Source organism: Chaetura pelagica, unplaced genomic scaffold (assembly GCF_000747805.2).
Source record: "Chaetura pelagica isolate M959 unplaced genomic scaffold, ChaPel_1.0 scaffold29, whole genome shotgun sequence".
Taxonomy (NCBI): Eukaryota; Metazoa; Chordata; class Aves; order Apodiformes; family Apodidae; genus Chaetura; species Chaetura pelagica.
In genome coordinates, this window is record NW_009970720.1 from 1704696 (window position 1) to 1718404 (window position 13709).

Here is a 13709-nt window from a genome sequence, read left to right on the forward strand (position 1 = left end):
TCTTTCCCTTTGCTGCAAATTTTCACCTTTATAGGAGAATATTCAAATTACATGTGAAAGAGATCTCAATTCACTGTAGTTTCCTTGTAGTGCCTATCAATGTGACTAAAATACATGCTAACTATATAGATCTTTTTTATTATTTATTTTGGGCCATAAATTGGCAGTTCTCGACTGCTTCATGTGTATTTCAGCAGTTCCTCCTGTGCAACAGCAAGCTTGGGTACAGGGATGGTACACAGTGCTTAGTATGGTCACAGCTTTGCTTCTCTGACTGATTTGTTTGTGTTCAAGAAGATAATACAGTACAGTGTATACAGCCTGATTTAAAATTTTGGTGAGCATTATTCCTTAAACAGATACAGGTCTTTTTCACAACTTGATAAAACAATATTGCAGCATCTTTCCAATTAGGCTTCATTGCCTCACAGTCCAAAACCAGCATGATAACGTTCCCTTGAATAAGCCCCTAGAAGAAGAAATGAAGGTTAATTATTGCCAATCAATGTTCTTAATTATCGCCTTTGTCATTCCCAGATTCCATCCACCTTCCTTCTTTCTTGAAGTCCTAATTTTAGCCTTGAAAAGGTGATATATGCAGGGAGGTGGGAAGCCACTGCACATGTTGAATACATTCTCATACTCTTGTTTATCATGTATCTTTAAGGAATAAATAGGATATGTGAGAGTAGCACAAGGAATATCACCTTTCAAAGATATTTAATTTGCTTGTGAGAGTGTGCCAAGACTAATGTGAGAAATTATTTGTAAAATTATGCTGACTGAAAGTAAGTAACCTTCAAAGTTTGCATTAAAAAGCTAGAATAAGCTTAACAAATAGAAATTAATAAATAAACTCTATTCCAGACTTTATGGGTCTGCAGAAAGATATTATTTGCATTAGTGGATTTTTATATTGCTGAAAATTATTTAGATGTTCACGAGTGCTGTTACACTCAAGTTTTGTTTTATTTATGTTGCATTAGGTCTTTAGGATTGGTAGTAAAGGAAATCATTATCAGTGGACAACATATCTAACATAATATTTGCCTATTACGTAGGACAGGTAGATATGCTACATTTATGGCTGAATACTAATAGTTTGGTTTGTGGGTTTTTTTCTTCAACAGATTCAGAGCATTCCTATTACAATTTAATCTTGAAGAAAGCAGGCCAGTTTTTATCCAATTTGCAAATCAATCTATTGAAGTTTGCACTTTCCATACGGGCGTATTCTCCCACTGTTCAGATGTTTCAGCAGGTGACTATAAGATCTGATATTTTTGATACATTATTTAATTTTATATTTTGGCTGCAGAGTAAAGAATGTTCATTTTTACAGTTTCATAAAATATATGCAGATGTTATTTGGAATCAAACATGTTCCATTGATACAGGTGATACTTCATAAGCTGGTTATATTGACAGGAACAAATATTTATATTTTAATTGTATATGTAGTATTTTTTTCAGGATAGAATATTTGGTATTGTTAATTTTTAAAACTCAGGTTGTGTGTTTTTTGCATTGCTTTAAATAATCTTATTTAAATAATCCTACAGACATTCCAAAAGTAAGACTTTTCTTGTAGCTTCAAGTAATTTATATTTGTAATTTAGTAGACTTCTCATCTCTCTCATTTTAGTATTTGAAAAGTTGAAAGATAGATTAGTCAAATACCTGCTTTGTTAATGAAAAAGTGGGATGACAGAAATTCATGGTGCCTCTAGCCTAAAACTGCTCCTCCTCCTTTTAGCAATGCCACCTTCAAGATAAAGTGAGAAATCCATGTTTATGAAAGGTAATAAGCTGTAATAGTTAGAGGGTTTTTGGCAAGTGTTCTCTGGAGGAATATCATAATCTCAGACTCATATATTTTCATTTTTATCTTTCAGCTTGTGAATCCAGAGTCATTGACATGCAGTCATGTTTCCCATTTTACATGGGAACAGCTGAATAGAGTTTAAAAAGGGCAGGGAGAATGGTGAGAAGGAGAGAGAACCAGAAATTGACACTAATTGTTTGGGATTTATTTATTAGCAGTCAAATCTTTGTACATTAACATGATTGCTGATAGTGACTAAAATGAAAAATATCTTAGAGTGCAGGCTGTGATTTCAGCTTGTGGAGAAGATTTGTCAGCCCTGTCTTTACAGAACATAAATGGACTTGCACTTTCTGGAGTATGACTGCATTTGATAGACTACATTTCAGAAAGGTTATAAGGTCTTAATCTTCTAATATTTTCCATTACTTTCACATGTACCCAGTTTTGAATGGGCTTAATTAGAAACACAACTCAATGGCAGCTGTTGAGTTATTTTAATCAAAGGGATGTGAGATTTAAGTTGAAGTGCAATCAGAGCATTCTGGTTGAGTATAATTGTTGAAATATTAGATTGCAGCTGATGAACCTCCACCAGAAGGCTGCAGTGCATTTGTGGTTATCCATGAGAAGCACACCTGTAAGACTAATGAAATAAAAAAGCTGCTGAAGAAGGCTACTAAGAGGTAAGTGTAATGATCTGTTTCAAGGGGCGGGGGAGAATAATCTCTATTTAAAAATAAATAATTTGTATTTTTTCAAGGCCTGTATGCAACTTTTTTGTGTTTTTTCAGGCAATGGTCAAGTTCACCACCATAGACTTTAATGTCTATACCCTCAACCACTTCATGGAGATACTTAGAGCTGAAAGATGATTTAGTAGTGCATATTTCTTGGGTTTTTCTTTCTATCGAATATAAATTGGAAAAAGTCCACGACCCTTTAAACCTATAAATTTGTCTCTTTGGAAACTACTACTTCTGAAGCAATTTTGTGTTCTGTGTGTGTATGATTTATGGTATTTTTAATTTCCACTGATACAATTAGTTTACTAAATCATTGTCTTTTACTTACTCAATAGCCAAGGATTTTTAAAAAACATTTTGCTATCTATTTTGCAATGTCCTATGTTTAACTATTCCATTCTGCCTAACAAATGTCTCTTTATAACATAAATTATTTGTACTAAATTTTGGCTTTTAAAATTGTGCTGAATTCTTCTGGTCGTACATTAAGGCATCACGAGACCTTAATCAGACATTGTGGTAAAATGTTATACTTTTCTTCAAAAGCAGTTAGCTGGATTCAGCACATTCTTCTCTCTGCAAATACTATCCCCTGAATTTCCAAGATTCTGGAAAACTGCAATATTAAACAATAAATTTCCAAATTGAAGGAGTTAGACTTCTATAAATCATTAAGAACTCACAACAAAACTGAAGTTATTTCTATAAAATTGTTTTTGTGTTTTGGGTAGTTTTGTGTGCACCAGTCACATTGCAACCTTCAGAGCTGCAGGGACAAAATCTTGATAAATTTCCTCTCCTCCCCACCCCAAAAGTGGTTGGATCACTCAAATATTTAGAGTTTCTGGAGCTGGACTTTGAGAAAAACACTTTCACCTTCAGGTGATTGTTTCTACTGTTATTTCCAGTTGTATTCTGGGTGGCAGATGCTTTTCAGTTGTACTGGAGATGTTTAGCCTGGGTGATATAGATAAGGCCATGCTCCTGCTCTTCCTTTTCTGTATGGTGAACAAATGGTAAATAGTACAGTGTGCCATTTCACTGTTGGTTCCTCTAAGCCACTCTTTCTTTGTGGTTTTTATGAAAAGAGGTTTTGTTTTGTTGTTGTTCTATTGATTCCTTTGATATTTCAGATTATTTTCCTTTGTTTCATTTTCTGTCTTCTGTCTGTCATGACGCTTCCACTTAAACTAGCCCAACTTTGCTAGGTTTTCAGCTGTAAGTTCCTCATATTGGATGAGGACACTAAAAATGTTCTGTCTTCAGGGATGATAGTTTCACATTTCAGTGTAAGAGAAAGAAGGGGCTGCAGCAGGATTTTGTGCAGATCCGTCAGCTCAACTTGAGATCCAGGAAGTCTCGGATACTTTGAGCTCGGGAAAGCCCAAAGAGTCTGCATGCATCAAGGTTTTGCTTCATCCAGTCCTCTGTGCAGCAGCTGCTGTGATTTGGTCTGCTCCACTCTCAGCCCTTTTGCAAGGGATTGCATGGCTATCGTTAGAAGTATTGTGTCAGTTGTCTCAAAGGAAGATCCTCAGTGGTTGAATGGTTAGGCTTGCTTGTCTTGCTAGTTCTCCAAAACAACACTAAGATTTCTGAGGCAGTTGCTAATGAGAGCAGTAACACTGATGGAAGTCGCATTTTGCTCAAAACAATCAGTGTCTTCGGTGGTTTTTCAGTATGCAGGTCTGTTGTCTTCTTACCAGCACATTCCTTCTGCATCCCATCTTGGCAGCTATCTAGGCAAGCATATAGTTGCCTGTACTACCCTAGTTACTACCCTAGTAACTGGTTAGCAAGTGCTGGACTCCTCATCCATGTATTTTACATTTATTTTTTTGGTCTGCCCAACTGCTGTTCCTTTTCTCTCAGCCTTCTCATGAGACTTCTGTGGCATAAAATTAATTTGCTTTCAGCTCTAAGAACAAGAGAATAAATTCCTTCTCACTACTATTTAGTGTCAAAGAGAAACAGAGAATGGAGGCTTATCTTGGATTTACAAGGGCTGAACACTTTAATTCTCCAAACCAAGGTTATTACAGTCGCCCTATGCAGTGCTGTTTCACTGCAGCACTTAATTTTTTAGTGAAGCGTGCTCATTATAGTATAAAATGCTGCCTTTGAGACTCAGTTTTCAAGAAAGTCATAGCAGCACTTGATAGCCCCATTTTAAGAACAAGAGTCCTTCTGCTATACCTGACTAGTCAAGTGAAGCTCCCTTGATTTAGGTTTTCAACTCTATAGACTGTAGTAGTTCTTGTCTCTCTGGATATGAGAAGGAAGTTGTATGAGTCACTTTCCATGTGTTTGCTTTCACTGGGCCAGATCTGGATCTGTTCTTGAACAGAGCTTACCCATGGAAGAGTTGTTTCAGGCTCCCTGTTGATATGTGCTTTATCTGCCTTGTCCTGTGATGACAGTGGGAAAGCTTGCCTGATATTGCTGTGACACGTGGCTGATGCACCCAACTTAATTCTCAAAGCCAGCCCCTCCTTGTCCTTGCCTTACAAATGTGGTTTTGGAATGCACACCTACCAAGCTTACATAGGATGTTGATGTTAAGGCCCTGAGTAATCTGATACAAACTGGCTCCACTTGGAGTGAGAGTTTGGAGCATGTGACCTCCAAAGTTCCTTTGCAGTGTAGGTTATTACTTCAGTTTTGTACTGAAGCTATTCCTAAGCATTGCAAAGCAGATACTGTGGTGTGTGTTCTGCTCACAGCTTTCCAGTAGGACGTCTCAATGAGCACTTCAGCAGTGTGTATGGGATTCAAGTTTCTGAACGTGTCTTGGAGAGATTTGGAGGGAGTTTGTCTTTCAAGTGTGACTATGCAAAAGTAACTTTGCAAAAGAAGTGTGCTCATCAATAATTAGCTCTTCGAGTATATTGCTTAATCATATCTTCTGTTACTTTCCCATCTTTCTCAGGTTTTATTCAAAAGGTGTTTGCAGTTATCTGAGAAATCATTGCAAATGTAGGAAGCATGATTTTTCTAGTCATGGCTTTCAATGAGGATGGTAGGTAGGCAGTCAAAATTTGCAAAATTAGCTGAATTAATAGAGCTTGATGATATTAAAGAATTTACAGCCCCAGTTAGTTTCCATGTGCATTAGCAGCTTTCTTAAACTTCACTGAATTCTTCTATTTTGCTACTGTGTTCCTCACTGGTTGCTCTGTACATCTCTAATAGATGTAATGCATCATTTAAATTAAAAGCTTCTAGCTGTAACTGATTGTTACACTAAATCTCAAAGTGCTATGTTTTTCATTTGCTCTTAGTATTGTGATTTAATAAAAACATTACAATAATTTCTGGTTGATGCTGATTTTTCAGTTTCTTAAAGTTTAATTTGCAAATTTGATGTTCTAAGTTCATTTGTGAGAAATAATTATTATTTTGTGATGATTTTACCGTGGCTTGTATACTTTTAGCATATAATCTATTATTAGATTTTTTAATTATCAAGTACAAAAACTACCACTGTTTTAATTTATTTTCTGAATGTATTATATCACAATTATTTGTTTTTAAAACCAGACCCAGGCCATATCTTTTTAAGGGCGATCATAAATTCCCAACTCTCAAAGAGGATGGCCCCGTCGTTGTTCTTTATGCAGAAATGGGTACAAAAGACTTTGTCAAATTCCACAAGATTTTGTCTGAGAAGGCACAAAAGGAAGAAATTGTTTATGTTCTCCGGCATTATGTTCAGGTATGCAATTTAAATCAACATTGAATCAGTGAACTGTTAATATTGTGTATTTATTTTGCTTTTTTTTTGACAAATCACATTTTCCACATTTATTTTTTAATTTGCCTACATGTGCAGTATATATTCTAATTTTAAAACTTGATTCACCTAATACTAACTTTGAAGCTGCGAAAGCATGATAATATTATCTAGTCCTACATTCAAGCACTGTTTGCATCACTGATTGATCTTGAAATACCTCTTCTTTTGGTTGTGTTTGTTTTTTGTATGTTGTACAAAGAACTTGGGTAACTCTTGGTGCAGCAGACTGAACATATTAATAACAAGAATTTCAAAAAAATGAGAAGTGGAATAGAAAATGAAGTTGAAAAATAATTAATTATGAGAGTATACTGAGAATGTATAAAATTATATGTTCATTGTAGTACAGCAGTGTGGGCCTGTTTTTTGATGCTTGTATTCCAGAGATTTTAAACATAATGTTTCTGAATGCTTTTCTTAACTTTCTCTTCTGCCTGAAGCAAAACTAGACAAATGGAATCATGTTGTCCACAGTTTTGGTTATTGGAAGGTTTTTGTATTTTATATTCAAGTGCAGCTCTTAAATAGTGTGGCTACTGTAAGAATAATCTGATGGGGTGAGAGGTTGCAGTGATTTAAGTAGACCAGGCATTTCAGGGAAATGAGATCCATAGTTTGCAGATGACTTTGAGTTGTTTGCTCACAGTAATGAAATAGAGAATTTGAGGAAACCAGTCTTAAATTCTAAGTTATGTGGGGTATGGTTTGTACTGAATCTTATGTTCTTTTATGCACTTGCATTTCAATTAAGTACCTACAGTCTCCTTGCTCTGAGCAGTTTATGCACCGTGGTCCTCCCAAATGCTTGTTGTCTTCCTTCCTGCACTTTTTCCATCTTCAAACTGCTCTTTCCATTTCTTCCTTCCATACAACCGCTAGTTTTGTTATTTGGTTCCTGCCGAGACAGATTCTCCCTCCTCTTTTACATTAAATGCCAGAAGAGGGAGTATTGAGAGCATAAGAGGTACAGTCACTTTGCTGACATTATTTTGCCAGCTAACATGCTGAAAGTCTGGCAAAATTACAAAGAAATGAATAGAATAACAGTTTGAAATGTGAATTGTAAGGCATCAATTGTGCTGTAGGATGCTACAAACTCTGCCTGTTCTAGTCCTTCTAGTGTAACGTGAAGGGACTACAATTTTGACACAACCTTTCTGTGGTCTGTGGGAGATAAAGGAAGACCCTACATTCTATGGGCTGTCAGTATGCCTTCCTTGACACTTGTAATTTGTTTTGTGTAGCATTTTCTGCTTTGAGTCATAAATTGAAAGATGAATTTAAGTTATGACTGTCACAACATTTTAAAGTTACAGTATTAGATATTGTTAATCTCCTGTAAATACAGTTTTTTAAGATACAGTTTTTGTTCTGTTAAAATAATTTCATCACACAGAAACCAAGCTCCAGAAAAATGTATTTATCTGGATATGGTGTAGAACTTGCAATAAAGAGCACAGAATATAAAGCTGTAGATGACACGCAAGTTAAAGGTATGTGGAGCTTTTTATTTAATGGTATTTAATTGGAGATAACTCTTGAAATATGTTAAAATCTTCAGTTAAAAAGTCAGTAAAGTTTTGAAGTTTATCATAGAATCATAGAATCTTAGGGGCTGGAAGGGACCTCGAGAGATCATCTAGTCCAACCCCCCTGCCAGAGCAGGGTCACCTAGAGTACATCACACAGGAACTCACCCAGGTGGGTTTTGAATGTCTCCAGTGAAGGAGACTCCACAACCTCCCTGGGCAGTCTGTTCCAGTGCTCTGTCACTCTTACAGTAAAAAATTTTTTTCGGATATTCACCTTGAACCTCCTATGCTCCAATTTGCACCCATGACCCCTTGTCCTATCACTGGTCATCACTGAGAAAAGCCTAACTCCGTCCCCCTGACACTCAAATATATACTGAATTTCTTTTTACAGAAGAAAGTCTCAGGCATTAGGAACTAAGACATTAAAATATATGTGTGCATGTATGAAGAGCTGTGCTTAGGATATATTTCATAACTTGACCTCCAGTGGTTTTCTGTGGTTCTTCAAAAAGGAACCCAGTGTTTCTCCTTTCAAGAAGTATAAGTTAGTTTAACCTTTCCTCTTCAAATATTTAGTTGGCGTTTCTAATATGCTAATCACTGCAGTATCTGCATATTAGTGTTTCAGGAGTGATTTTTTTTTCTGAATTTATCTGGAAATACTTTCACAATCTTATTTAGGAAAGATGTGCTATATCATAAAATCTGGTATGTCACAGCACATTGAAATGAGACATTTACCACAGAAAGTGGTAGCTATAGCATTCTGACACATAGAAAATTACTTTGTGTGGATATTTACAAGATATAAAGTAAGTTAGTCAACTGTTTGGTAAGACTAAGGTTTGATAGCCTTTGAGTCATGTCAAAAACAGTTCAATTTTTTTAAGGGAAAGAAACTGATCCCTGACTTAGGTTAAAAGCTAGATGGAGATTCAAGCACTTTGATGTCGTCATGCTTTTCAAACATAAGTTTGGTAGTAGTTGGTGGTGAGGTTATACCTTACCACTTAATCAAACTGAGAAATGGCTGTTTTGGGAAGTGAAGTATTTAACCATATAATTTCATTTATATTAAAAATGTAACTATTGGATGAATTACATTTAAAAATTAATTTGAATGTCGCCAGATTCTGTGAAGTGGTTTGTTCTGATGCCAAAATATGAATGCATAAGTATAAATCCACTTGAAATTACATCTGAGAATAACTTTCTGATTGTATGTTTCTGTTAACTGTTTTGTTAAGAACATAAGAACATAATATGTCAGTCATTTTCATTTATATTGTCTACATGTGCTATGAGTTCAGGAGCAAATGAGACAAAAGAAGAGGAGGAGGAGGAGGATGACAAGGAAAGCGATGTCCAAGGATTTCTGTTTGGCAAATTAAAGTGAGTTGATAGAAGCTATAAATAAACTTCTGCATTTGTTTCTGGAACAGAACCAAAAATTCAAAAAAACCAACAAGCAAAACAAAAAATTATTGAAGGAGTGAGATTTGTGTTGGCAATTGCTGTATTTGCCACTGGTGAAAATTCTGATTAGTTTATTTGTGAATGTCTTGTGAATGTAAAGATGCAACTGTTGTTTATTCTATTAATTTCAATATATTTCATTTAGTTTCCTAATTCTCTTAAAATATATAGTCAACTGCTTTTAAAGTACAAAAATTCCCTCTGGGCAACAGTCACAAAAACTTAGAACACCATGTTTTCATGTTTGTATCTACAGTAGATTGTTGTTGCTTCATCTATTTTCAGATAATTAAAAGGTTGCTTTTCAAAATGCAAGTAGTAGGAGAACAGATCCAAACCCATGTGTTGTAGGTACATAAGGTGTTCTTAAGATGGGTAGTCATTAATTTCTGAAAGAGTGATATTTCTTGGAAAATATTTTTACTGTAGATGTCTTCTCATTTTGGAATTTGTGAATTTGAGTTATGTTCTAGCAGGAACTCTTATCTCTAAGTTACAATCTGTTAGATGGCATTAGCCCTCTGTCGAGGGCTCCTTCCAGTCCTCCATTGGTGGATTTGTTTCCTGGTTGCAGTCATCAAAAGTCCTTCCGTTTTCAGCTGAGTATGCTTTCTTGAGGGAACCTGGATTATATTTTCATTCTAGAACAAGAGTCTTTATCAATTATGTCTTTCTTTTTCTGTGAAGAACAAAGCTTGATATCCTCCAACAGCTAAAAAAAAAGGAGGGAGGGATTTTTTTTGTGAAACTTCTTAATATTTAAAATATAAATGATTACAGAACTCTAAGTCTTGATGTTTTAGATTTCTCTTTTTAGCTGTGTTTTGCTTCTTGTTCAATACTTCTGCTAGAAGAGTCTTTAGAAATGTAATGGAAATTGCTTAATGGCTGAGAGTGGCTTGTAGCAGGCTGAAGTCTTTGCCCTCAAAACTTCTTGGCCCAACTACATTTGAAAAAAACCGAACAACTTGAACTTTTGGGCACCATGCTGCTCCTCAGGTCTGACTCTGTGCCCAGTAGCTTGCTTTTTGTCAGTGATGTTAATTTATAAAAGATGTTCTAGACAATTCTATGTTCTAGTCTTGCCTGAATCACAATAAACTGTGTCCAATTACAGTTAATCTATAATACAGTTAGGTATATGTTATGCTGTAGTAAACTAACTATGCAGTTACCTGTATTGTGTGTTAATACTATTTAATCTTTTATTTAATTTGTTCCATAAAAATTTATTTGACTGGGTTTGAGACAGATCGCTGTAAAGCCATTGAAATTCTTCCTGCTTTTAGGTATCCTCAGATACCACCTCTTCTCAAAGGCTCATTTTTGTTTTAAGAATTAATTAAAATTTTAATTCTGGCTTGTTAACCTAGAAATACAGTATTAACTGTGAAGATAAAATCAGAAATGTATGGGTGGTCACTGATTTTGCCTTTTTAAAAAAATAAATAAATGTTTTATTCTAGACAGATGCATCCTAATCTGAAAAATAATCTGAAAGAATTTAAAAAACATCTAATTGAAACTACTAACAACATGGAACCACTAAAGGTTTGGGAGCTACAGGGTATGTATTGCATTTGTCTGAATTAACACAGTAGTCTTCAATTTTCCTTTGTTATGTTGATGTATAACAGGCTAAGACTTTTTAATTTAGAAATTCTAACCTTTTATCAGTGTACTGGAGTGCACTTTGATACATTATGACATCAAATGGAAGAACATGTTTTTAAAAGCTCTCCTGTGGAAAAAGAGAACAAATATATATAAGTTGATTTCTAAGCAGCCTCTCTGCTTAAGACCTGCAGGATGTTCTGTAGCATTAATAGAATTATAAATCACCCTAAAATAGGCCCCTAAAATGTCATTTCACTTAAGTTTAGGCAATGTAATTTTTACCTGTTACATTCTTCAGTTTTAGGGGACAGCCTGATAAAACTGATTTGCTTTTATACAAGTGCAGTGAAGGAGACTGAGCAATCATCAGAACTTGAGTTTCTTTTTGGGACCTTGACTGTTACAAAGCCTGCTGGCAGTATCCAGTCTGAAACTAGCTATTGGAGGTGATTGTAGTTCACCTGCAGTCTTCTATCAATTAACTCCCTTTCAGCTGCAGGATTTATCTTAGTCCAAAATTAAAAAAAAATGAAAAGCATTTTATTTCAATTATCCTGAGAAATCTGCTGTGCAAACAAAAATATATTTTTGTCTATTTAATTCCTTTTTTACATAATTGAATACCACTCTGCTTACGTTGAAGCTGAACCAGCTGTAAAACTTTGATCCACTTAGTGTCTACCTTCAAAAGCCAGTACAAGGTCTCTGTTTAGTGGTGGTCTTTTCTGCATGTCACGGATATAGATTAAAAAATGAAATTGGTGTTGCTCCTGAAGCAGCCAGTTCAGAGAGTGTTGAAAGTAGTTAGGCATTGAGATGCAGTTTGTTCAGTGCCAGGAAGACTGGTACTGCCTTGGGATAAGAACATTCAGTGCCTTTTCAGACAGGCAGTCTTCAGCCTCTTTTTTCTATGTGCTGTTGTTTTGATACTGCTACTCCTCATATGTCTGGGTATTTTCTCTAGTTCATTTGGAATGACTAATTATAATGGCTGAGTTGATAGCTCAGCTACTCTCTGATTTCCTTTAATTAACTTCCAAGTAAAAATGTAACTAAATTTAATCAAAACTCCTTCAGCCAGAGGGCGTATTTCTATTTATAAATAACCCTAAACACTGTTCAAGAGTCATCTTTCAAGAGCCTTTGTGTTGTAGGGAAGTAATTAGGTTTACATTTCATAGTGAAAAACGATGCACAGGATACCAATGTGGTATTCCCCTTAACTCATTCTTCTATCTATGTGAACAGACTCTTGATCTTTAGTGCTTTGTTATCTTTCAAAGCATACCTTGAGATCTGCTTTAAGCTCAGGATCATCTTTTCCCCAAGGTGCCCTGCACTGCTCTCTCAGTTATGCTAGGGTGTTACAAGGAGTGATCTGTAAGTCACAGATCACCAGAGACAACCAAAACCGCAAAACGACATGTCAGTTTGCCTCAGTGGGATTTGAATATTCTTACTCCAGCTGTCCAGCATAAAATGGAAATGCTTAACAATTTATGAAGGATTTTAAGTGTATGTCCTAAGTGCACAGCAAATAAAAGCATCACTTTTTTTAGTAACAGCAGCAAGAGGGGATTGCTTCACTTGATCACAGCTTATGTGGCTGTTGAAAGGGATCTGAAACATTCTTTTTGAAACCAGTCATCTCTTTATACTTTTTGTTAAAAGTATTAAGAAGTGCCAAGTTAACATTCCATCTCTCAGAGCATCTTTTTTCCAGCCAAGGTGTGCCTTATCAGGCTAAACCAGGAATGTGTCCTATCCACTTTTCTTCAGCCCTTTTTAAAATCTTAATTCCTAATTGCTTAAAAAATATGGTGCAAAGTTCTGCTAGGCAGCATCCCATGTGACTTCCTGCCTATCACTTTTTGTGATATGCGGCATCAGTTTTCCTGAGGCGATACATGGCATCGTTGTCCTGAGGTAGTTAGGCAGACTGTATCCAAAGCTGGTAGATGGAAGCACCTAGTATATTATTGCCTTACCCTATTGGTACCAAAATTGGATTTTCCTCAGTCTGATGTGCCAAGATTTGTCACACCCAAGTTAGGCATCAGTGAAGGAAGGCTAACTGAATTGCATCATTGTTTTTTCCAGTGGATAGGCAAATGAATTATAAACTGGGTTCATAGATGGAAAATTTACTTCATTCTGAGAAAAAGCATATAGAGAAAAGTGAGATGCCTTTAAAAATTTTGCTATACACTGTAGGAGAGCTGAAGTTTGACAGCAGATTGGCCTTTATTTCAGGAGTCTCCATTTTTTTTTCCCTCTGAGTAGCAGCTACTCTTGAAACTCATACACCTCACATGCACAATACAGCCTTCTACATTAAGTATCGATATTCTCTGAAAATCCTGTAAAGTCTGGTGCTGGAAAGATCTTACTTCTTTACTGCAGTGTTTGTGGGTTGATGTGTATCTAGGTTTGAGCATGATACCCTTGGGATACTGGCATAGTATCATGTGATGAATCATCTGGGAGTTTTTCTGTGTTTTTGTAACCTTAGAAATTATATAACCTCAAGACAGTTGAGCAAAATTCTGAAGGAAAGGATGGATTTGGTATTTCCAACTTTTAAGCGTACATTTTTTTACCTTAATATTACTTCATAATCCTTAACAATGTGTTATTTAAACAAAAAATGTTAATAGTGAGAGTGGGTATATGGAAGTTTTCTGATTGTAGGCACTATTGATTGAGAGTTTTAT

General features: G+C 35.6%; 1 protein-coding gene across 1 annotated transcript in view; it reads left to right on the forward strand.

Annotated features, from left to right (window-relative positions):
* The window catches only part of UGGT2 (UDP-glucose glycoprotein glucosyltransferase 2), a 78945-nt gene that overhangs the window by 5487 nt on the left and 59749 nt on the right, over positions 1-13709 (forward strand). The window contains exons 2-7 of the mRNA XM_010006352.1: positions 1131-1261; positions 2399-2511; positions 6112-6286; positions 7764-7860; positions 9213-9294; positions 10845-10945. Of these exons, the coding sequence (XP_010004654.1) occupies positions 1250-1261; positions 2399-2511; positions 6112-6286; positions 7764-7860; positions 9213-9294; positions 10845-10945 (580 nt within the window). The 5' untranslated portion in view covers positions 1131-1249. The remainder of the gene's footprint in view (positions 1-1130; positions 1262-2398; positions 2512-6111; positions 6287-7763; positions 7861-9212; positions 9295-10844; positions 10946-13709) is intronic.